At 36.7% G+C, this 24,657-nt stretch overlaps 1 protein-coding gene across 1 annotated transcript in view; it reads right to left on the bottom strand.

Moving 5' to 3' along the window:
- Nucleotides 1-24,657, bottom strand: part of Cand1 (Cullin-associated and neddylation-dissociated 1) — a 290,969-nt gene that overhangs the window by 214,020 nt on the left and 52,292 nt on the right. The window contains exon 3 of the mRNA XM_090385031.1: nucleotides 15,132-15,199. Within this exon, the coding sequence (XP_090241157.1) occupies nucleotides 15,132-15,199 (68 nt within the window). The remainder of the gene's footprint in view (nucleotides 1-15,131; nucleotides 15,200-24,657) is intronic.

Here is a 24,657-nt window from a genome sequence, read left to right on the forward strand (position 1 = left end):
ATACAGTGTACCCCACTTTATGATATTAACCCGTTCCAGAGACACCATTGTATTGTGAAAATATTGTAATAAGAACCCAATAACATATTGTTTTTTGGTAATTCATTCCACGACCTTGGAAGTTGAAATTTTCACTATATAACTCTAAGAGATCATTTTTATTAGTTACTAACTCAAATAATTAAAATGCACTATACTTTCATTGTTATCATATGTTCTGTTATAAGAACCAATTTTGAACGACTTTGTGATATTTTTCTAAAGCACATTTCTAGAGGTCGTTACCATAAAACAAAAACAATTTGCACTTTCCAGTTTATTGGGCTTTTCTGTTACTGCAAGCAATTATAAGAAATTATAAACTCCATGTTGCATTTGTGAAAATACTGATAGCTGGAATTGTGTGGTGTTTTTGCATTATTATGGTTGAAATGTGTTTCCCCTTTACTGAAATCTTCAATCATATATAAAAAAAAAAAATTTTCAGAATCTTCCTTCTTCATTCTTTTTTTTTTTGCTTCATAAGCTTGTTACTCCAGCAAATCCTGTTAGTTGAAATTTGTGCGTTCTGTTAAAAAATGCTTATGCATGCTATTGAAATTTATAAAGAAAAGAGAAGACTGATTATCTTGGAAACAAATGCCTCTTGAAGCATTTCTGAAGAAGACAACTCCTTGTGCAATAAAACCAACGAGTGGCGAGCTAATAATGAGTGATCAACGAGTGTGCATTTAGTCGATGATGATGAAGAATAAACATTCTTTAACATTTATAAATAATTTCTTAAATTATAATTTGCTTGATTTTACAGGCTATGTTTTCATTTCTTTGGATATTCAATCATTGTTTAAACATATTCACTGTTGAGAACCTAACCCATATTTTTAACATTATATCGATGGGAAATAAATTCCCGCTTTACAAGTGTACACTAGGAATGAATTAATTTGTAAAGTCAGGAACTACCTGATTTTTGGATAATTTTTGAAAATTATTATTGAATGTATTTTGGCATCATTACCATTAAATATCATTTTAGAGAGTAACTTTTATATTTATTTTCATTATTTTATTATTAGCTACGTGGTGCAAGGAAGCCTGAGGCTTATGCTGTACCAGCCAAAAAAAAAAAAAAAAATTTCCCGAGTTACCCTGAGAGTGAGAGAGAGAGTGTGTGAGAGAGAGAGAGAGAGAGAGAGAGAGAGAGAGAGAGAGAGAGAGAGAGAGAGAGAGAGACAAAAGTAGAAGGGAATCACCAAAAAAGAGAAGAATGACTATATCCAGCTCAGGACCCTGGGTGTGCCAAGTCCATACTCACCAGATGTGAGCCCCTGGTTTAAAGTTAATTCAGGAGTACTGATCTCAAAATGAGTAATAGGGCAGTACTGAACGGTACTGAAAAGAAAGAGATGTACAGTTATAAAGAAAAATACACTGGTAATAGCCAGCAGATGACTGTAAGTAATCAGTGGAACAATATTGTCAAAAAATTAGATATTTTTAAAAAATACGATCAACAAGACATTTATATGAATGAAACAGCTCTTTTATAGAATGCAACCAGACAAAACAATACCGAGTGGTACTGTAAAAGGGTCTAAAAAAATAAAAGCAATGGTCACCTTTGCATTCTGTACAAATGCTGATGGCAAAGGGGCTGTTTGGTACTTTAAGAATTCCAACCCATCAATTTATGTGAAATATACACATTATAGTAAAGTATGGATGACTGCTGTAAGATTTTGTGAGTGACTGCAAAACTGCAATAAACAAATGAGAATTAAAAATCACAATGTGCTTTTTTGATTTTAGATAATGTTTCTTGCAGCAAAGTAGTGGATCTTAGTAATGTGGTGATTGAGTTCCTACCTCCCAATTGCACAGGTTTCCTACAGCCACTTGATGCTGGAATTAAGAGTTTTAAGGAACATTATAGATGACATCAGGTGAAGACAGTAGAGAGCAACAACAACTGTTTGCCTGATTTGTCCTTGAAAGAGATTTTATTTGATCACACTTTCATGGGATGAAACTTCACTGAGAAGAATAAGTAACTTTTGGACTCACAATGAGTGTATCAAAAAAAGTTAATTTAGATGAAATAGAAGATAATCCTATCCAGGAGTTTCAAATAGCCATGGATGATCTTCCGATTGTGGGTGCATCCATGTCTCTTAAAAAAAAAATTTCTTGCAGTTCACCAAAAACCTGCTTTTGGAGAATTAACAACAGAGGAAACTTTAATACAAAGAAATGAGCTTTCATTTGGCAGTGATAGTGAAGGTGATGAGATGGAAGTTTGTAAAAAGTGACAGCTAAGGAGGCTAAGGTAAGCTTCAAAAATTGTTAATTCCTTGAAGGGAACTCTGACATCAAAGAACTAAAAAAACATATTGTAGCTCTGGACATTTCTATAAGTAAAATTGATGATAAAAAGAAAAGTCAGACAAAATTGGATGAGTACAGTCTGTCCTCGTATAGCACGATAGTTGTGTTCCTAGAAACCCTCGTGCAATGCAAAATCGTGCAATATAAACAATAGGCCCTATGGGAAAAGTGGGGTTAGGTGCCGACCACCCAAGATTGAACACACATTTGGAACCAAAACATTACCAAACACAATAAATAACCGGGTAATTTTAATCGTTATAAAATACATAAGTATTTTATAACGATTAAAATACGTAATAAAAAATATAATATTTTTTATTATAATATAATAAAAAATAAATATTTTTTATTATTTATTATATTATAATAAAGTATTTAGTATTTTTAATACTAAAAGTATTTTTTACGAATAAAATACGTATTTTATTCGTAAAAAATTTATTATATTAAATAAAATAGTAATAAAATGCTTACGTATTTTATTACCACTATTACGTAATAAAATATTGCTAATGCTTTGCTTCTATCGTAAGCAAACTTGTTTTTTGTTTGATTTTGTTCCATCTCTTCCAATTCTTGTCTTAATCTAATGGATTTTAATTACACTTTGAGTTGTTCCCGCTATGAAAGTTGTTTTTATTTTCTCCGCATTCTTTGTAATTCTCGGCGTTGCTTCATTTAGGTCTGTAGCACGTGCAATATTACATGGTCTTTCATTTCGCTCAAAGCGTTTCACAATTTCATATTTTTTTCTCTATCGACAGAGGCGGGCTGGCCATAAGCCTTACTCGGGAAATCCCGGTGGGCCGGAGGCCGGTGTGATTTTGGCCATAAACCGTTGTATGAGGCCACTATAAATTCTCTGTTTATCGATATTGCTTTTCTTTTTTCTCTCTCTCTGAATCTGCAGTGTCTTCGCCAGGACGCTTCCTTTTCACACCTTTTAAGTATTTTACTCATTTTTAGGAAATAATGCACAATTACAAAACGAGGAGGCACGCTTAATATACATAAACAAAGCTGCGCGCGTATAGCAACTGAATAAACAACACCGTAAAGGCCGAGATACATTATAACACCCCACATTTTACTAAATCACATTTCCGGGGGTTACTACCATAAAACAATAAAAACAATCTCCATTTTCGTTTCCGCTAGTGGAATCTGTTATAAACTAGTAGTAAACTCCATCTAATTGCATTTGCGATTATATCGATAGATGGAATTGTTGGTTTTTACGTTATTATGGTGAAATGCGTTTCCCCTTCACTGATATAAAACACATAAATACATTTTCAGAATCTTCTTCATTCCTATTGTGATGCGTTCGGCTGGGGTGATTCCGTGTTCGACTGCCATTTCTTGTAAACACAAAGGCGAATCGTGCATAAGCGAATTCGGTTCGTGTTATATAAGATAACGTTCCCCTATTTATAAATCATGTATGATCGAATTCGTGTAATGTAAACGTGTTATACGAGGACCGACTGTACTTTGTCAAAAAGGGAGCTTTACTATATTTTTATTTACATTGTAAAATCCTGTAATGCATAACTCTTTTTTCAATATCATCTTCACCCGTTGTCAATCCACTGCACGATGAAGGCATCCTAAACACGTTTCAGCAACTACGGTCTCATGCTTTTTGTTGCCATTTAGTTACCAGCAAGTTTCATAATTTCATCAATCCACCTCATCTTTGGTCTTTTTTTGGGCATTTAGAGTCAAGCAGTATCCATTCCAAAATTCATTTGGTCCATCTATTGTCATTTCCATTTTAAGAACTTTGTTCTTGCAGAGAACTTTAGTCCTTGAGGTTGTCACAGACATTCTCTCAGACATGCCAGACAAGCTGTACTTGCTACATGGGAGTCTAAAACGCTGATGGAACTGATATTCGGGTGACATTCAAGTCAAGTGGACACAATTTCAGCAAAGTCCGGACGGCCTGTGGCAGCCAAATCCTCTGCTTGCACCTTCACGATGGTGGGACTGTTAGTAATCCTAGGTATAACCTCCATGCACAAGTACATGGTGGGTGACCACCCACGTGTGAACCAACGTAAGCAGGGGTTGAGGTGTGGCACCCACACCACATGGAGCAACGCCGCCCCTCTGTGTTACCAGGCAGTACTAGGTGGTGGATGACTCTCATCAACCAGTGCAATACCACCACTTTGCTTATTGGAGGCTAGAAGTGGTGGAACCCATGTTTAGTCTCTAAAGCTAAGTTCCGGTCAATCCTTCCCTATCTCTTCCATCATGCAGTATGATTGATGACTTTTGAGGTTATGATGAACATCGTGGCGAGATCCAATATTCCTTACATTTCGAGGGTAAAGCTCTAAAACGGTGTTCACAGGCCTGCCGCTAGTTAGTACACCAGACCGAGCCTATTGGTAACTCTCTAGGAGGCTTCCGGATCAGCTAGTGTATAATCTTGCTACCTCTACTCTGCCCGATAGCGACTAGACTGAGTCAGAGTAGTGTGTATGCGGGGGGCATTGTCGAGGCCACGTTATGTCAAGGATCTGAGTATATTCTTACCATGTGTACGCCATATCCAAAAATTTCATTACTTCATACAGCATGTCCCACCCACTCTTTCTTACTATTGAATACACCATGAATTGTCAAACTAATAGAGCAAGCTTATCTGCGAAAAGATCTAAACCTCCCAAGCACTTCCTAATTCATTTCACAAATATACGTGGTCTCAATTCTAATCTCAACAATGTCCATTTCCACTTGCAGTCTGCCAAACCCCATGTACTTTTTCTGACAGAATTTCAGTTATCGGTTGATTCAACTACTGCTCATCTCAGATGCCCAAATTATTTGCTGCATGATTCCTTTTGCCTCAAAGGTGGTACTTGTGCATATGTCCGTTCTGATATTCCCTGTCAGAGACTTGGCAATTTGGAATCTCCTCTGGCTTAAAATCTCTCTACCTCATTGTGTCAAATTCATCTGTTGTCTCTACCGTTCTCCCAACTCCACTAATCACTTGGAGCTCTGACTTCCTCTCTTTGCAACTTGACTTTCTCCAGTCCAACCTTCCTAACAGTGAGGTAATTTTCCTTGGTGATTTTAATGTTCACAACTCCAGCTGGCTTCCGTTTTCTAGTCACAAGAACCCAGCTGGTCGAGATGCTGAGGCTTTTGCAATTACTAATGACCTTGCACAGATTGTTCATTTACCTACAAGAATAGCGGACAATCCTAATCATACAGCCAATACGCTTGATCTTTTTCTCACAAACAACCCTTCTAAGTACATGGTCGAAGTGAGAGGTCCTTTAGGCACTTCAGATCACGACTTGGTGATTGTCTCTTCTCCAATGGAACCTTTATCTCATGGCTATTCCCAACCTCGTGTTGTTTGGCATTGCAAGAATGCAGACTTCTTTTCTTCTTTTCCTTGGTCGGATTACTGTTTCAGAACTTCTGATGTCAACGTTTGCTCAGATCGTGTCAGTAAAATTATTCTTGCAGGAATGGAATCCTTTATCCCACACTCCACTTTAAAATCTCTTCCTTTATCTAAACCTTGGTTTTCCAATAAATGTGCTAAAGCTGTTCAAGAGAAAAGAAGAGGAATGTTGCATATCATAATTGGTTTATTTCTAATTCTCCAGTTTCATTTTCTGCCTACACCAAAACTCGCAACAATTGTAAAGCAGTTATTAATCAGTCCAAACTAGAGTTTGAATAGGCTAAGAGTAGAAAACTTGCTTCTTGCCCTAATGGTAGCCGAGCATTCTGCCCAACTTCTGCCCATCTCTGCTCCAACTCTGTCCAAACCAGATGGTTCTGTTGTCACTTCAACCAAGGATAAAGCTGACCTTCTAGCATCCCATTTTTATTCCAACTCATGTATTAATGACCTTGGTAAAACACCTCCCACCATTCCCAACCACTCCATTCAATGCCTCCTGTGGTCTTCCGTCAAAAGGATGCCAGAAGGATTTTGAGGAATCTTGATGCTAAGAAAGCTCCAGGTCCCGATGGTATTTCCCCACTTGTTCTCAACCTGTGCTCCTGAACTTACCCCTATTATTTGCTGCCTTTTTTCACTTTCTTATTCCAAATGTGTATTTCCTTCTGCTTGGAAATTTGCTCATATCCAGCCAGTTCCTAAAAAGGGTGACAAATCCCTCCTATCCAATTATCATTCCATTGCAATTACTTCTACTCTTTCTAAAGTAATGGAGAAATCAATTAACTGCCAACTCTTAAACTACCTAGAAATCTTCCATCTGATCAACGATCGCCAGTATGGATCCCGTCAGTGTCGATCCACAGGTGATACTCTGGCTTATGGACTAAACTTACCCATTTATGGACTAATTCAATGGAAAGGTTCGGGGAAACACAAGTAGTTGCTCTTGACTTCTCAAAGGCTTTCGATCGTGTTTGGCATAAAGGTCTTCTAAACAAGCTTCCATCTTATGGTTTGCCAACTGTTTTTAGTAATTGGTTATCCAGTTCTCTCTCTGATTGCTCACTGAGGGTGATGGTAGATGGCTCTGTCTTCCTACTTCTCAACTAATGCCGGTGTCCCGCAAGGTTGAGTTCTTTCCCCCACTCTTTTCCTCTTGTATATTTATGACCTTCTTCCATTGACTGGAAATCCTATCCATAGTTTTGCCGATGATAGCACATTGCGTTCCACTTTCCATTTTGAGAAACCTTGTCCTACTCAATCAGCTTCAATTTCTCGAAAATCTGCTACCAATTCCTTAAATGCCAATCTTCAGGTAATTCTCCAGTGGGGCAAAGGCAACTTAGTTGATTTCAACACTTCTAAAACTCAGTCTTGTCTTATCTCTCTCAAAAAGCATTCTTCTGCTCCTATGCTTATCTTTAGTGACACTCCGATTTCTAGGCAAAATGATATATCTCTTTTGGGGATTACCCTGACTTCTAATCTCTCTTGGCACAAGCACATTACAAATATTGCTTCCTCTGCATCTAAAAAACTTGGTTTTCTCTTTCGCTCTCGGCGTTACTTTTCTTCCAAACAGCTTCTCACTCTGTATAAATCGCAAATCCACCCTGCCATGGAATATTGTTCCCACATCTGGGGTGGGGCCCCCAAAACCTCTCTCAGGCTTCTTGATTCCATTCAGAAGAGGGCAGTTAGGTTAATTAATGATTCATCTCTAACAGAGTCTCTCCACTCGCTCTCTCATAGACGTACTATTTCTGCTGCATGCCTCTTCTACAGATATTTCCATGGGCACTGTTCTTCTGAATTGGCTTCTATAATTTCCGCTCTCTCTTTCAAAACAGTCCAAACACGTGCCGCCACCAGCCAACATCCATTTACTGTTCAACCTCAAACTCACAGAACCAACTTTTCATCTTCCTCGTTTATTCATTCAACTGCCGTTTTCTGGAACAACCTTCCTTCATACGTATTTCCTGAAAATTACAGTCTACAGAAGTTCAAGTCCAATGTCAACAATTATCTTCTTTCGTCTTCTCAACCTCCAACCCAAGCACGGTACTAAGTACTATAGGTTATAATACTTCTCGTGTTTGGGGTTTACTTGGAAAAAAAAAAAAAAAAAAAAAAAAAAACACACACTTTGGTTTGTTGTCAAATCCATGCATGTTTTTTGGTCTCTTTTTGGTTGTGTTCAAAATTTGAAGCTCCATACTTCTTTGTGTAATCCTCAGTCTTTGTAAAGACTTGGCATTCGATGTCTGTTTCATATCCATATGTTAGGATAGGGAGGATACACGGAGCAAAAACTTTTTGTTTGAGGGAGTTTGGCAAGTTTGTCTTGAAGACTATATTAAGCTTTCCAAACACTTGCCATCACAATTTTACACACCATTCAATTTCCATAATGATGTTTCCATCTGTTGAAATTTGTTGTCCAAGGTAAACTCAACTTTTCACCTCTTCTAGTTCTTATGCATCGACCATGATTTTCTTTGGTCTGGTAAATTTGTTGAACATAAAACTGTTTTCTTGATATTCATCTTCAAACTGAATTTCTTGCTTTCATGCTTCAATATTTAGCTGCAATTCTTCAGGATCAATGGCAAAGAGAAGAATATCACCTGCAAATCATAAATGATTCAGGTAATTTATTTATCTTAAATCCTTTATTATCCAAATTTAGCTTGCAAAAAGTTTCTTCTAAACAGGCAGAAAATAATTTTGGGAAGATTGTCTCTCCTTCTCGGATGCCCTTTTCTAAGTTGCTCTGAACTTCATCATTGCTGAACCATATTGATGCAGTCGCCTTTTTATATATTGATTGGAAAATACTAACATCAGCTCAATCTACACCGTGGTTGATTGCTTGTTTTGTGACAGAGTCGAATGATTTTTTCAATATACTAGATAACTGTAAATGAAGCAAATTTTATTTCTTGTAATTATTATCAACCTTTGCTTTGTGTATCTGGGTAAATCACTAAATATTTTCTATCTGCATTATATTTCTTTATATCATTCATATACATAAATATATTTTGATGTTCCCTTTTTCCTTTAGAGAAAATAATGTCAATGTTCTTCAATTTCTTAATGCTAAAATAATTACTATATATGTAGTTCTTATTGTTTGAAGTACCTTAATTTAGCATCACCTCTGACTTAGTGTCAATGCCAGAGGCAAACAAATGGTGGTGTTAAATTGAGGTGTGATTGTACTTGATCTTTGATCAACTGGATGAGAAATGTGACCCCTCCCAGTTTTCATTTCTGCTTGCATGAATTTAGCATGTAACAGCTGTATCCGTGCATGTGTGTACCAAAATCAGGGTTTTTGTTTTGTTAATAGTCTACTGTTTATCTACAAGAATAGTATTAGGAAGTACACTTTTTCAAATAATGATTTTTTAACAATGGTTTATTTTCAAAAGGGACCCCCTTCCCTGTCCTATGTACTCGGGTAAATAGTTTGCTAAAAGTTTTATAGTAAAGTAATAGCCATATAGCACAAGGAAACTACAGACTTTTGCTGCAAAAAAAAAAAAAGTTGATAAGAAAATACAAATTATTTGCTTTTTTTTTTCAGATGAGATCTCCACACATGGGTGGAGGGAAGCAAACTGCCAGCCTCAACTACCTGTGAAGGAAATCTGTTCCATTCAACAACTCACTGGCTAAAAGAAAACTTCCTGCAATCAAGTCTAAACCTCTTCCATAATTTAAATTTATGGCCCCCGAGTTTGGCATTAGCATTAGTAGAGGCATTTGATGCAAGAAAGCAGGCTTATGCAGCATCAGCCAAAAAAAAAAAAAAAACCCCACTTCTACTTCACCCCTCTGTTCGTTCAAAATACCTGTCCAGCTGAGCCTTAAACTTATTTAGGCTATCAACCTCCACCACAAAGGATGGAAGTCTGTTCCACCAACCAACCACCCGCTGGCTAAAGGCAAATTTCTGCACGTCTATCCTACATCTGTCTTTCCTCAATTTGAATTTATGCCCTCTCAGGTGATTTTTCTGAGATAGAGGAAGAATCCCATCAGCATTCTCTCAGGTGATTTTTCTGAGATAGAGGAAGAATCCCATCAGCATTGAGCATGCTTAAACCATTCAAGGCTTTATACACCTCTATCAGATCACCTCACTGGTGCCTAGTCTCCAAACAGTAATTTCCAAAACTTAAGCCTTTCTTCGTAAGAGCACCCCTTTGTTCCATTCACTAATCTTGTTGCCCTTCTCTGTACTCGTTCCAGCAGCTCTACATCCTTCTTGAAATGAGGCCTCCAGACCTGTATACAGTACTCTAGGTGTGGCCTGACCATTGCCTTATACAATGGAATAATCACCTCCTTATCCCTGCTGGAAAAATTCCTGTATATCATTGACAATACTCCATGAGCTACTCTTGCAGCCCGTCTGCACTGTCAGAGAACTTCATATCTGCCTGCACAACCACCCCCAAGTCCCTTTCATTCTCTACCACTGTCAGTGTAGTACCACAGAGTTGATACATTGCTCTGGGGTTGCTGTTTCCCATGTGTAGTACTTTACATTTGTCAATGTTAAACTTCATTTGCCACATCTCAGCCCATCTGCTCAACCTTTCCAGATCCTGTTGCAGCAGCATAGTGTCAGTAGTGTCCTTGACAACCCTGCCAACCTTTGTATCATCTGCAAACTTGGACATTAAGCTTGATATACCATCATCAATATCATTTATAAATACAGAAAACAATAATGGACCCAACACTGAGCCCTGAGGGACTCCACTAATAACATTAGTCCACGATGAGCAGTGTCCATTGATTACCACCCTGTCTTCTCCCCCTCAACCACCCCTTTATCCATAGCAGCAATTTGCCTCCAATGTCACACTGCTCCAATTTGTGTAGCAGTCTTCCATGTGCAACAGTATCAATTTGCCTCCAATGTCACACTGCTCCAATTTGTGTAGCAGTCTTCCATGTGCAACAGTATCAAAAGCCTTTCTAAGATCCAAGTATATAATATCAAAGTTATTCCCTGCATCCAGTTCTTTTGTGACTGCATCATAGTATCCAATCAAGTTGGTCAGGCAAGACTTCCCCTTAACAAAACCATGCTGTGTCTGAGCTATAACTGAAGTCTTGTCTAAATGATCCTGCAGTGCTTCTTTAACCAGTGCCTCCATTAATTTTCCTGGAACAGAAGTTAAGCTCACAGGTCTATAATTACTTGTGTCAGCCTTTGATCCTCCTTTGTGAATTGGGGTCACATTTGCACATTTCCAGTCTATGGGTACCTCCCCTGAGTCCAAGGAAGCTCTCATAATTATGGCTAAGGGTTTGCTTACTTCCTTTGCTGCCTCCTTTAATATAACTGGATAGATCCCATCCACCCCGGGTGCCTTTCTTGTGTTTATCTTCAACAGTTTCTCCTCCACTTTACTCCCAGTTATTTCAAGATTCTGTAGCTTACTGCTAGAGTTGAATTTTCTTGAGTTCTGGAATTTTCTAGTGAAAATGCCACCTTCACTCATTTTACTAACCCTTCTCAGAACTTTATAAACCTCAATCAGGCCAACTCTGAGGTACCTGGTTGCCAAGCTCTGTAGCCCACATAAATGGAGTCTTTTCTCACATGATGTCCTTTTACCAATCTCATCATGCGAGTTGCCCGTGTTTGGAATCTTTCAAGAAGCTCAATGTCTTTTTTCAGATGAGATCTCCATATTTGAACCACAGTAATCCAAATGTGGTCTTACAATTGCTTTATACAGTGGATGTAGCCACATGGTCAGGAGCGCGAGTGCAGTAGTGCATGCTTTTTGAGTGGACCGGGATTCGAGCCCATTACTATCAACATTATTCGAGCCCAAATACGATCAACATTTGTATTGATTGAGTACATCTACAATTTGTTAATACTGTACTGAAAGAACCTTCAAGGCATAGATATACAGGTGACCCCCGCTTAACGCTGATAATTCGTTCCGGAAAAACAGAGCGCTAAGTGAATCCACGCTAAGCGAGCGCCGCATTCCCATAAGGTAACATATGTATTTGTGAGTTGCGATCGGTGCCATATTATATTTCTTAATCAATAATAAACGGTGGTGTAAAGATGCACAAATGTTGGTCAAAATATTTAATATTCAAATATTTGTACATATAAATATTCTGCATTACATATGTATATAATTATGTGGTAACTACATAAGTATCAAAATTAAACTTAAAATTGCAATTAAAATCATGAATTTAATTGATCTAAATTGATTTAATTTAATTGATGAATTTAATCATTAAAATATATCAATTTTGGGTTGTACTTTGGCCCTCTTCCTGGTAAATTAAAAGGTGTTTTAATTTAAAATCCCCCACAGCATTACCACACATCAATAAAGTCAACCGATCCTTCACCGCTTTGAAACCTGGCATGTTTTTTTTTCTTCTTTAAATATGAAACTTCTTTTAGGCATTTGTTTCCAAAAAAGTCCTGCTTAGTCTATATTAAAAACTTGAAGTATAACACATAATACCCCTCTTCAATAATTTTAACAAGTTATTTTTTGAAAGTTTCGGCTCCTTGATCTGCACTTGTGGCTTCTTCCTGGATTTTAAATCTATTCAACCAGCCCTTATTAGTTCTAAATGATTCCACTTTTTTTTTTTTTTTTTAGGCGAGTTTTCTTCAGATCGTAATAGGCTAATCTCTCTCTCTTTTAATATTTAACTTAACTGAATTCTGTATTGAATATTATCTTCAATAAAATTAGTTAAAGTCTCTCCATTTCAATCCTAATAGCCGGCCTAGCCCTAGTTGCTTGCAGTGGAACAGCAGTCTTTCCTGCTGCTAAAATTAATTCTTTTTTTTAAATAATTGTTCTTACAGTTAAACTTGCCAGTCCTAAATTATGGCACACATCCACTTGTCGCTGACCAGAATCGATTCGTTTCAAAACATCTAATTTAATTTTCAAATTCAGTCTTTTTCTTACATTTATAGTCTTCATACTAAGTCCAGACATTGTTGCTTTTTCATTCTTATCCACTATTATTAATTATCTCTTTGAAAATGTAACTGTGTTGACTGCATTAATTATGATATAACATTCGAGTAAGCTGTCCGTTACGCACGATGTCTAACACTGTGCTGAGTGATGACTAGACTTCGGATAAATGCATATAACACAGATATTACATTTTTTAAAATGTTGATCTCGGAATACGTAACAAGTCACTGTACTGTAATTAAATTAGCGTGCAAGAAAGTTTCTCAAGTCGGCGTGGAAAACGTTTTAATGCTGTTTTGCTATTCATTTTCAAGCTGTCGACTCCATCAAATGAAACGGTTTCATTAAATATGCTAAAAATGCAATCTGTAAAAGAGCGTTATAGTGATTTGTGACAGCGTTATAGCGAATCAACGTAAAGCAAACTGCATTATAATGAGGGCTTGCTGTATATATATATATATATATATATATAGTAAAGTTAATTAGCACTGCTGACAGTAATAGCGACTGATCTACAAGCAAAACTGTGGTTCAACATGATAAACTATAACAAGCTGGGAACAGATGAGCACTTTTATAAATTACAAAATGCAGATTATAATCTACAATATAAACACGCATATAAAACCATTTTCTAAATTAATTTAGTAACATCCATCATGCCTATCATGTAATATTTTAATTAGCACATTTTAAAAATAGCTATTTTTCATTCTTTGCATTTTCTAAATTCCCCTTCCTAATACATTATATCAAACTATAAGTCCTCTGTATGCCACTATCATTCTTGTATTATATGCCCTTGTTCCAATTTACAGGAGCCACCACAGTGGTTGCACAAATTTTATTTGCTTGACATGCAGGCAGGGATTGTGTATAATGCCAATAAAATAACGATGTTCATAAGCTGGTTTGTTTGTTTAAGATATGGAAAACCCAAAATAAATCTGAGAGAAAAAACCCCACACCTGTTTGAGATTACTAACTCATTCCTGAGTGATAAATCCATTAGGAGATCCCAAACTGCAATAGGAATTAAAACCCAAATCTTTCCAAAAGAGTAGCAAGGAAATCAATCACTTTACTATCATGGTGAACTCACTGTAAGTGTACAGTCAGTTCTGCTATAACATGCATTTTTGCAACATGAATTTGCTCTAATGCGACTGATATATTAGGGAACAATGTAAGTATAATGCAATGTTTGTGTTGGCTCATGCGAAATTTCATCTGCGAGTAACACCAGGTGAATGCAAAACCCGGCACCAAGCTGAATGTAGCGACCTGTGCTACATTCATGATACATATAAGTTTACGAAGCTTAAAAATCGTCAAATGTGTGAGAGATATATTTCCTGTTTACTGTAGTTGTATTGGTCAGAGACTGTTGTCATTCACTGTAGTCACATGATATTGTAGGCCAACTCATGTTTTCAGGAACTCAAATTTTTTGTTCGAACAGAAATTGTGAGGCGTGAGCAGAGGAGCACATTTCTGGAGATCACTACTATACAACAATAAAAACAATTTGCAGTTCCCGGTTTATTGGGATTTCAGTTAGTGCAATCTAATTATAAATAGGTAGTAAACTATCATATTGCATTTGCGATAATACCAATAGCTGATATTCTATGGGTTTTTATGTTATTATGGTGAAATGTATTTCCCCTTCCATGAAATCTTCAATCATAAAAAACAAATACATTTTCTGAATCTTCTCTTCATTCCTATTTTTTAAGCTTCATAAACTTGTCTCACTTGTGCGTCTTGTGTTTGTTATTGATTGCTTATCTTTTTTATTGTTTTAAATTTTACAATCCAAAAATTACAGAAAAGAAATAAAAACTGAAAATATCAAATTTTCATTAAATATCATTAAGTAAGCTATCCATAATATATATAACATCAAATATATATATATCAAACTTCATATCTTGTCAAGGAAAAGTGCTATATTTACTGAAATATTTATTTATTTATTAGAAATTTAAGATGTTTAAACCTGTGTTAGCAATTTTATTGGGTTTCTAACTTTTTTTTAGTGTTTTACTTATTAGACTTAACAATTTTTTGAGTGCTCTGCCCCATCCCTATCTTTCCCATAAGCCCTGTTGTTTTTAATGTGCAAAATATCATAATGCAGAGATTTTTAGAAACACATGTATTGAGTTATAGCAGAACTGACTGTATTTATTGAAATTCTGTTTAGTAATTTACTCTGCAACAAAACAAATAATGCCAATTTAACATATCATTATAATCCAGTTAGCAAACTACATTTAACATACCATTTAACTGCAAGGTTTTGAACTTCTCCATTTTTGTCTTCTAACAATTTAAGTAGCATTTTAACGACCTATGGCATGAAGGGGAAAAAACTATTTAGCTGATTCCATTAGCACTCCAACAAGGATAAAAAAACGTATCTGCTTACACCAAAATTCATATTTAACATTTGTGTATGGGAACAAACATACTTCTTATACCATTTACCATGAAAAACTTTTAACTGGAGTGGGGAGGGGTACAATTAAAGATTTATGCCATCTACTTTAAGATTAAAGAGGACAAACTTTGAATGTCTACAATAATATCAGTATTTTTCACATTAATTATGATATTAGAGATAGCTTAGCCATATAAATTAAAGAACAGTAAATGAGGTTTCAACTTGCATTTATAATACAAATTTCACCAACAAGTGCACAACACACAAATGATAAATTTACTGTAGTCACCACCAATTAATGATGTTTGTGTGCACAGACAAAAATAAAAATGTACATGCTTACTACAGAAATGTAATGTTAGCAGAATAGTAACATACAATAACAATTCCATCAGGGAAACTCAACACTGCATGCCTCTTAAGATTGTGTGTCTGTTGTTGGGGGTTACAGAAATGCATTAACAGAAGCCCCTGTGCAATCATGAAACCAAAAATATTGGATGAAATTACTGACTGTGTATAACTCCTGCCTTTAAACAAAAGTTAATTTTTGTGTTAATTACTAGCAACAGACTGGTTTGAACAAGTGCATTATTATTATTATTAGCCATATGGTGCAAGGAAGCCTGAGGCTTATGCTGCACCAGCCAAAAAAAATTCCCAAGTTACCCTGTGTGTGTGTGTGTGTGTGTGTGTGTGTGTGTGTGTGTGTGTGTGTGTGTGTGTGTGTGTGTGTGTGTGTGTGTGAGGAATCACTACGAAAGAGAAGAATGATATCCAGCTCAGGACCCTGGGTGTGCCAAGCCCAAACTCACTAGATGTGAGCCCCTGTGGTGATATAGAAATAACTCAGAGAAAATGTAACTTAGATCTTTTCAATTAATTTTATTTATGTTGCATATTTGAACCTGTTCAGATCTGTCAGCTGCTGATAGTCAACACAATTTTTTTCCCCTTTTTATAGAGAGCAGTATTTCTTGCTATTAAAATACTATCAGCCTCCCACTTCTCTTTCAGGTTACACGATTCCTATTTAATTGTATTCTGATGGTCTGTTTAATAATAGCATAGCAGCACCCATTAATGATTTGCTAAATAACCTTCAAAGGTAGAAATACAATCTGTTAGAAGAAAGTGACTGCCTATTTGCAATTTAAACTGTATGGTAAACAGGTAGCTGTTTCCCTAAGGATGTGACTGCTTCTGCACCTTGCAAGTCTCATTAGAACGAAATACTTCCCAAGAAAAATTCTGTACAATGAATTATTTTCAAAGTGCACCTGTGCATAAAATTTATTGTAAAAAAAAATGAAAAAAAAGAAAAAAGTGACCCATGAATGTATAAGGTAGGGACAAAATGGTTTCATCATTTGTGTCCAAAACTGATCTAGAACAGTGCTCCTCAATCAGTGATACACCTACTCTTAGGGTGTACACCACAAATATTTGCTTTTGTAGTGCTTTATTATTTTTGTACTTCTGAAAACAATGTTCACAGGAGGAGGAAAAATAATGAAAGGTTTAATTTTTTTTGTTAGTAATGTAAATTGATTGAACGCTCAGAAGATACTTTTTGACATCACACTTGAATTTATACAGAATAATTGTGAAGAAAGGTTGTTTCAGAAGACACAAGTTCAGAGTTGAAACAGACTTGAATTTATGCAGAATAATTATGATCTGGAGAATAATAGGTTGTTTCAGAAAACAAGTTCAGAGTTGAACAGTGAGAGGATGCTGAATGCTTGCAGTATGTGTTCATATTAGTTTTGAAGAGAGTGGGAGAATTATAGGTACCAGTTCAGAAGAACAGTATCTACAGAAATGGCACACAGCAGAAACTAAATGCCTATAAGACAGACAATGGAGAGACTTTGTGATGAGTCATTAATTAACAACTGTCCTCTTTTGAATGGAGTCAAGAAGCTTGAGTTTTTGAAGAGCACTATAGCAGATGAGGGAGCAGTATTCCATGGTAGGGCTGATTTGTACAGAGTGGTTGTTTAAGAAAAAAAGATGAATGTGAAGTAACAAATGCTGAGTAAAAAAAAGTTTTTTTTTTTTTTTTTTATGTAGAGGAAGCAATATTTGTGATGTGTTTATGCCATGAGAGATTAGAAGTCACAGCAATTAGTTAACAGGGATATGTGATCTCGTCTAAAAAGTCCTGAGTCATAAAAGATGAAGAAAGATCAATGGACTCTTTTTGTTAATGAGAGAAAAAAAAAAAAAAGAGGACTGTGTTTTAGATGGATCTAAGTGAACTAACTTTTTTTTGCTCCAATGGAGAATTACCAGATGAGTATTTAAAGAATTGGTGGTGGACATTCCAGAAGTCGCTCTTTGAGAAGTGCAATGTTTCAAAGGCAGAATGTAATATGCTATCATCAGCAAAACTATGGATAGTATTTCCAGTCAGTGGAAAGAAAGTTATTAATATAAAAGAGTGGCAGAGAGAGAACTGAACCTTGGAGAACACCAACACTATCTACCACAACCTGGATTGAATGTTCAGAATAAAAATGGATACCCAATTGCAAAAAGCTGCTGGACAGCTATAAGATGAGTTCTTTTGAAGACATTTTATTTGTTTCTCCCCTCACATAGGTAACTATCCAGCTGACCTCTGAATTTATAGAAATTGTCAGACTTAACTACCTACAAAAGCAACCTATACCAGGAATCAATGACTTGCTGGCTAAAAGAAAAAAAAAAAAAAAAAACTTTCTACAATCCAGTAATTTGAATTTATGATCCTGAGTTCTGGAATTCTCAATAACAGTGAAAATTCCACCTTTGTTCATTTTACTAATCCCTCAGATTTATAAACCTCAATCAGGTCACCTCTGAGGTGCCTGGTTGCCAAGATCTGTAGCCCTCATATACAGTGTTTGCTCACATGGTTGCCCTTTTGCTAATCTCACCATGTGAGTTGTCCATTTTTGGACTCTTTCAAGAAGCTCAATGTCTTTTCTCAGATGACGTCTCTATACAAAGTCAAATGATTGTTCACCACTTTGAAGTCTGGCATGTTTTTTCTTCTTTCAATATGAAACTTCTTTTAGACATTCATTTTCAAAAATAGGCACAGTGAAAATTAAAAAAAAAAAAAGGGGGGGAAGGTACATATCAAATACAAAGCTATTAGCATAGGCATACGATGCAAGAAAGCAAGCTTATGCAGCATCAGCCAAAAACACCCTCCCATTTCACTCCATTCATTCCAAATGCCTGTCCAGCTCAGCCTTAAATTTATTTAGGCTATCAACTTCCACAACAAAAGATGGAAGTCTGTTCCACCAATCAACCACCTGCTAGCTAAAGGCAAATTTCTGCACATCTATACTATAACTGTCTTTCCTCAATTTGAATCTATGCCCCCTCAGGTCTTAATCTGAGCAAGAGGAAGAATCCCATTAGCATTCAGCTTGCTCAACTCAATCAAGACCTTATACACCTCAATCAGATCACTTCACAGGTGCCTACTCGGCAGGCACTGAAAATGAGGCCTACAGACCTGTACATAGTACTCTAGGAGTGGCCTGACCATTGCTTGTATAACGGGATAATCACCTCCCTGTTCCTGCTAGTACAATTCCTATATATATCATTGACAAGACTCCATGACCTGCCCTGGCAGCCCATCTGCACACTTCATATTTGACTGCACAATTATCCCCAGGTCTTTTTTACTTTCCACTTCCCTGTGTGTAGTACCACACAGTTGGTACATTTCTCTTGGGTTATTGCTACCCATAGGCAGTAACTTTGCATTTGTCAATGTTAAACTTCAGTTGCCACTTCTCAGCCCATTTGCCCAACTTATCTAGATCCAGTTGGAGTAGCATACTATCTTTACTGTTGTTAAGTAGCATACTATCTTTACTGTCGTTAACAACCCTGCCAACCTCTGTATCATCTGCAAACTTGGACATTAAGCCTGATATATCTTCAGCCTGATATATTTATCATTAATAAATACACAAAACAACAATGGGTCCAGCACCAAACACTGGGGAACTCCACTAAGTTGCCTGCAGGGGAACAGCTGTTTTTCCAGCTGCTAAAATTGATTATTTTTTTATAATTATTCTTACAGTTGCACCTACCAGTCCTAAATTATTGCACATATCCACTTGTCGTTAACTGGAATCGATCCACTTCAAAACATTAATTTAATTTTCAAACTCAATTTTTTTCTTACCTCTGCAGTCTTTGTACCAATCCAGACGTTGCTTTTTCATTCTTATCTGCCATAACTCTGAAAATGTAACTGCATTGCACTGATTGTGATATGATGTTTGAGTACAGTAAACTATTTGAGTACAGATTTTAATTTCCCAGATATTGACTGGAATTTGGGGGCTGGTCACTCACACACTAGCAGGGCTTTTGTGGATTTATTGGATGATTGTTTTCTACATCAGCATGTTCGGGAGGCAAGTAGAGGGAGTAATACTCTTGATTTGATTATCAGCAGTGATTCTTCATGCATTAAGAATCTGCAGATAAATGAACCACTAGGTGGCAGTGATCACAGTGTGCTGAAGTGGGATTTACTCAAAGAGGTAACTACCATTAGGGGTAAAGGGAAGGGTTATTGCTTCCGTAAAGGCGACTACGATGGACTGAGACAGTATTTAAATTCTATACAGTGGGACCAACTGATGTTACCAACAGCAAATTCAAAATGGGAAGCATTCAAAGAACTTATCTTGGAAGCTACTAGGCTTTACATACCAACTAAGAAATATTGTTCAAGGTTTAGGCCAAAATGGATGTCAGATGAACTAATGAGGCATATGGCAGAGAAGAAAAATGCATGGGATACTTACAAATTAACACATGACACAGAAGCCTATGATAAATACAAGTTGATATGCAACCAAGTTACAAAGGAGGTTAGGCAGGCGAAGGCAGATTACAAGAAATCCTTGGCAAGGGATGCAAAGAAAACCAGCAAAGAGTTCTTTACTTATGTAAACTCTAGAAGGAAGGGGATGAATCAGATTGGTCCACTTGATATTGATGGGTCAACTGTTGATGATCCTGCTCAGGTAGCTAACAAACTAAATGAATATTTTGCATCGACATTCACACATGAGGAGTTATTCAGCGAGGGGAATGCCAGAGGTGTATTCAACTCTAGCAGTAAGTTACAGAATCTTGAAATAACTGGGAGTAAAGTGGTGGAGAAACTGTTGAAGATAAACACAAGAAAGGCACCCGGGGTGGATGGGATCTATCCAGTTATATTAAAGGAGGCAGCAAAGGAAGTAAGCAAACCCTTAGCCATAATTATGAGAGCTTCCTTGGACTCAGGGGAGGTACCCATAGACTGGAAATGTGCAAATGTGACCCCAATTCACAAAGGAGGATCAAAGGCTGACACAAGTAATTATAGACCTGTGAGCTTAACTTCTGTTCCAGGAAAATTAATGGAGGCACTGGTTAAAGAAGCACTGCAGGATCATTTAGACAAGACTTCAGTTATAGCTCAGACACAGCATGGTTTTGTTAAGGGGACGTCTTGCCTGACCAACTTGATTGGATACTATGATGCAGTCACAAAAGAACTGGATGCAGGGAATAACTTTGATATTATATACTTGGATCTTAGAAAGGCTTTTGATACTGTAGCACATGGAAGACTGCTGCACAAATTGGAGCAGTGTGGCATTGGAGGCAAATTGCTGCTGTGGATAAAGGGGTGGTTGAGGGGGAGAAGACAGAGAGTGGTAAACAATGGACACTGCTCATCAGGACTAATGTTATTAGTGGAGTCCCTCAGGGCTCAGTGTTGGGTCCATTATTGTTTTCTGTATTTATAAGTGATATTGATGATGGTATATCAAGTTTAATGTCCAAGTTTGCAGACGATACAAAGGTTGGCAGGGTTGTCAAGGACACTATGCTACTGCAACAGGATCTGGAAAGGTTGAGCAGATGGGCTGACAGGTGGCAAATGAAGTTTAACATTGACAAATGTAAAGTACTACACATGGGAAACAGCAACCCCAGAGCAACGTATCAACTCTGTGGTACTAACACTGACAGTGGTAGAGAATGAAAGGGACTTGGGGGTGGTTGTGCAGGCAAATATCAAGTTCTCTGAGCAGTGCAGACGGGCTGCAAGAGTAGCTCATGGAGTATTGTCAATGATATACAGGAATTTTTCCAGCAGGGATAAGGAAGTGATTATTCCCTTGTATAAGGCAATGGTCAGGCCACACCTAGAGTACTGTATATAGGTCTGAAGGCCTCATTTCAAGAAGGATGTAGAGCTGCTGGAACGAGTACAGAGAAGGGCAACAAGATTAGTGAATGGAACAAAGGGGTGCTCTTACAAAGAAAGGCTTAAGTTTTGCAAATTACAGTGTCTGGAGACTAGACACCAGCGAGGTGATCTGATAGAGGTGTATAAAGCCTTGAATGGTTTGAGCATGCTCAATGCTGATGGGATTCTTCCTCTAGCTCAGAAAAATCACTTGAGAGGGCATAAATTCAAATTGAGGAAAGACAGATGTAGGATAGACGTGCAGAAATTTGCCTTTAGCCAGCGGGTGGTTGGTTGGTGGAACAGACTTCCATCCCTTGTAGTGGAGGTTGATAGCCTAAATAAGTTTAAGGTTCAGCTGGACAGGTATTTTGAACGAACAGAGGGGTGAAGTGGGGGTTTTTTTTTTTTTTTTGGCTGATGCTGCATAAGCTTGCTTTCTTGCATCAAATGCCTCTACTAATGCTAATGCTAACTGTCTGTATGTCTAACACTGTATGTACTGAATGATGACTAGAATCCCTCTGACAAGTGAGCTGAAGACAGTGACAAATGTCACTGTCTTCAGCTCGAAAAGAGCGTGAACTCGAAAACAGAGTGCCATTCCCACTTGTTTTTCTGCATTTATTATTATTATAACCTGCTCACATTTAGCCCCAGCCGTGGTTCCAATGCATAGAGGAAGTGCCTCTCGTGGTGTAAAGCGCGAACACTGCACATTGTCCAGAACAGATAAAGTTGAACTTCTGAAAAAACTTGACAGCGGTGTGTCTTGTGATAAGTTTAACTCTGCTTAATTGTAAATTCCAGCAATTTCTCTCAGTTCCTCTTATTTTACTAATTTTCGTTTAGCCATTCCTTTTTAGATTTTTCTTTTTTACAACACACTTGTGGAAAAACACAACACAATATGATGGAAAACAGCATGCAGAACTTGTTTTCACAAAATCTCTAACAATACTGACAAACCTATTGTGACATTTGAGTTTATTTCATCGTAATTAGTTTTATTGCAGTGCTCGCTGTGCATGCAATAAACTAATCACAAACAACCTTCACACGTATGCCATGATAGCGTCACACGTATGTGGCTGACATGGCTTCTCAAGAAATAAAGTAACCGATTGGGTCACATATATGTGCCAGTCTTTTTTTTTTTTTTAATATATTTTAAGTGAAAAAACGACAACACTAACATTACAATATTTATTTTAGAATTACTAATCAAATTATTTTCTAAACATTTTTTGGCCCCTGGGGAATTTTTTTCTTAAACTGGATTGGCAGTCAACATGTTAAAGGTAAGAGGAGGTGGTTAGCTGTTGGGTAAACTGTATGTGCTAAACTAAACCACTGGTGATCCGGCACCCCACAGGTACCAATGCTGCCAAATTAGTGATGGTCGACCTGTACTATAATAGTTTGTTATACGAAAAGTACTGTAATCAATTACAGCGTGAGTCATGGAGAATGTTTTCTGCTTCAAATGGATGGAAAGTACTTGTCAATATTCCATCTGGAAATAATGTCAAGTGGCATGAAGACAGTAACAATAGGTGTTTTATTCTGAAGTCCCATGCAGTAAAATTAAACAGGGAAGTTACTCTATGTTACCGAAAGTAATTCTTTATGATGGGGGAATGTAAACTGCATCTAACAGATGCATTTGCTGATATTCCCTGTCTTGAGATTATCTTGAGATAATCTCAAGACAATGCACATAGAAGACAGAATGGAGTATACATGGCCAGGAGTTTGCAAGATAAAAGAATACAAGAAACAGCACCGCATTCAGCACTCATGGGCTTGATTGTGTGAAATAAGCTTGATTGTGAACTATAACTAGATTTCACAAGTTATAGTTCCCACAGTAAAACAAAAGAAGAGATAGGGAATAAATCTATTTTTCAATAGGGTATATCTTTTTATTACAGGTCAGAACAGAAAATGCAGACTTCGTAACAGCATATGACACTGGATGGTGAATTTTTCAGCTTGTATACTAAAAAAGAATTTCTCCCTTGAAACTTTGTGATAACATCAAATCCACACCAAGAAAATACAGCACAGTAGAACTTCAATTATCCATCAGGGTATGGGACCGAGATCATGATGGATAATTGAATAGACAGATAATAGAACATGACTATAATTAAAAATAGCAAGAGCTTAAAATGCCGAAAGTTAAGACAGAAAATATACATTTTAGTCTAATGAAACATTATACATACAATAGACCAAGACATCTAACTTGTTTATTTTATTATATAATACATAACCTAATGAAATTTAATTAATTTTAATTATATATTTTTTACTGGGTCATAAAAAAAAATCATAGTAAAGATATCTACATAGCTATGTTTAATATTTTGACTTACATTGGTCTAGTAATGTCACAAAAAAATTTAAAAAAAAAAAGTAAATAATTAATTTCTTTTATAAAAGTCAGTCAATTTCTTTTGTTTCATTATTGACTCAAGCCTTTTGGGAGGCAATGCTATGAATTTTACTCAAAAGTAACAATTGCGTAGCATCTGCTGCTGCTTCTTGTACCTCAAACCACTCAATGCACTTTGACAACATTTCAGCTTCACAGTGGCTAATTATGTTCGTTGTTCCATCAGCAGCAACTTTTTCTTCTTCTTCAGTTTCAGAATAATCTGAAATTATCACCAATCTTTGCACAATTTCATCGTCCTTTAAAATTTCACATCCGATGCGCATATCTAGCCAATCATTTACTTTCTCCATCGAAATATTTTTAAAACCGGGAACAATTGAACACAACTGCAAAATTTCATTTCTTTTGGAATGGTTTCTGTATCACTTGAATATATTTCTGGCCACAACTTATTCCGGCTTCTTTGTATTGTTTGAACTGGAACATCATTCCAGGCATCAGCGACATTGAAAATTGCATCTTTTATAGTGTAGCTTTTCCAAAATTCTAATACATCTAATTTATTTTTTTGCCAAAACAAGTTTTTGAATGAACATATTGCGATAACATTTCATACTCTCAATCAGGCCTTGGTGTGATTGAGAGTCTGTTGAATGAGAGATGTCGTGTTTGTTTGCAGAAAAT

Source organism: Mastigoproctus giganteus, chromosome 11 (genome assembly GCF_048544385.1).
Source record: "Mastigoproctus giganteus isolate SK-2022 chromosome 11, ASM4854438v1, whole genome shotgun sequence".
In the NCBI taxonomy this organism is placed as follows: domain Eukaryota; kingdom Metazoa; phylum Arthropoda; class Arachnida; order Uropygi; family Thelyphonidae; genus Mastigoproctus; species Mastigoproctus giganteus.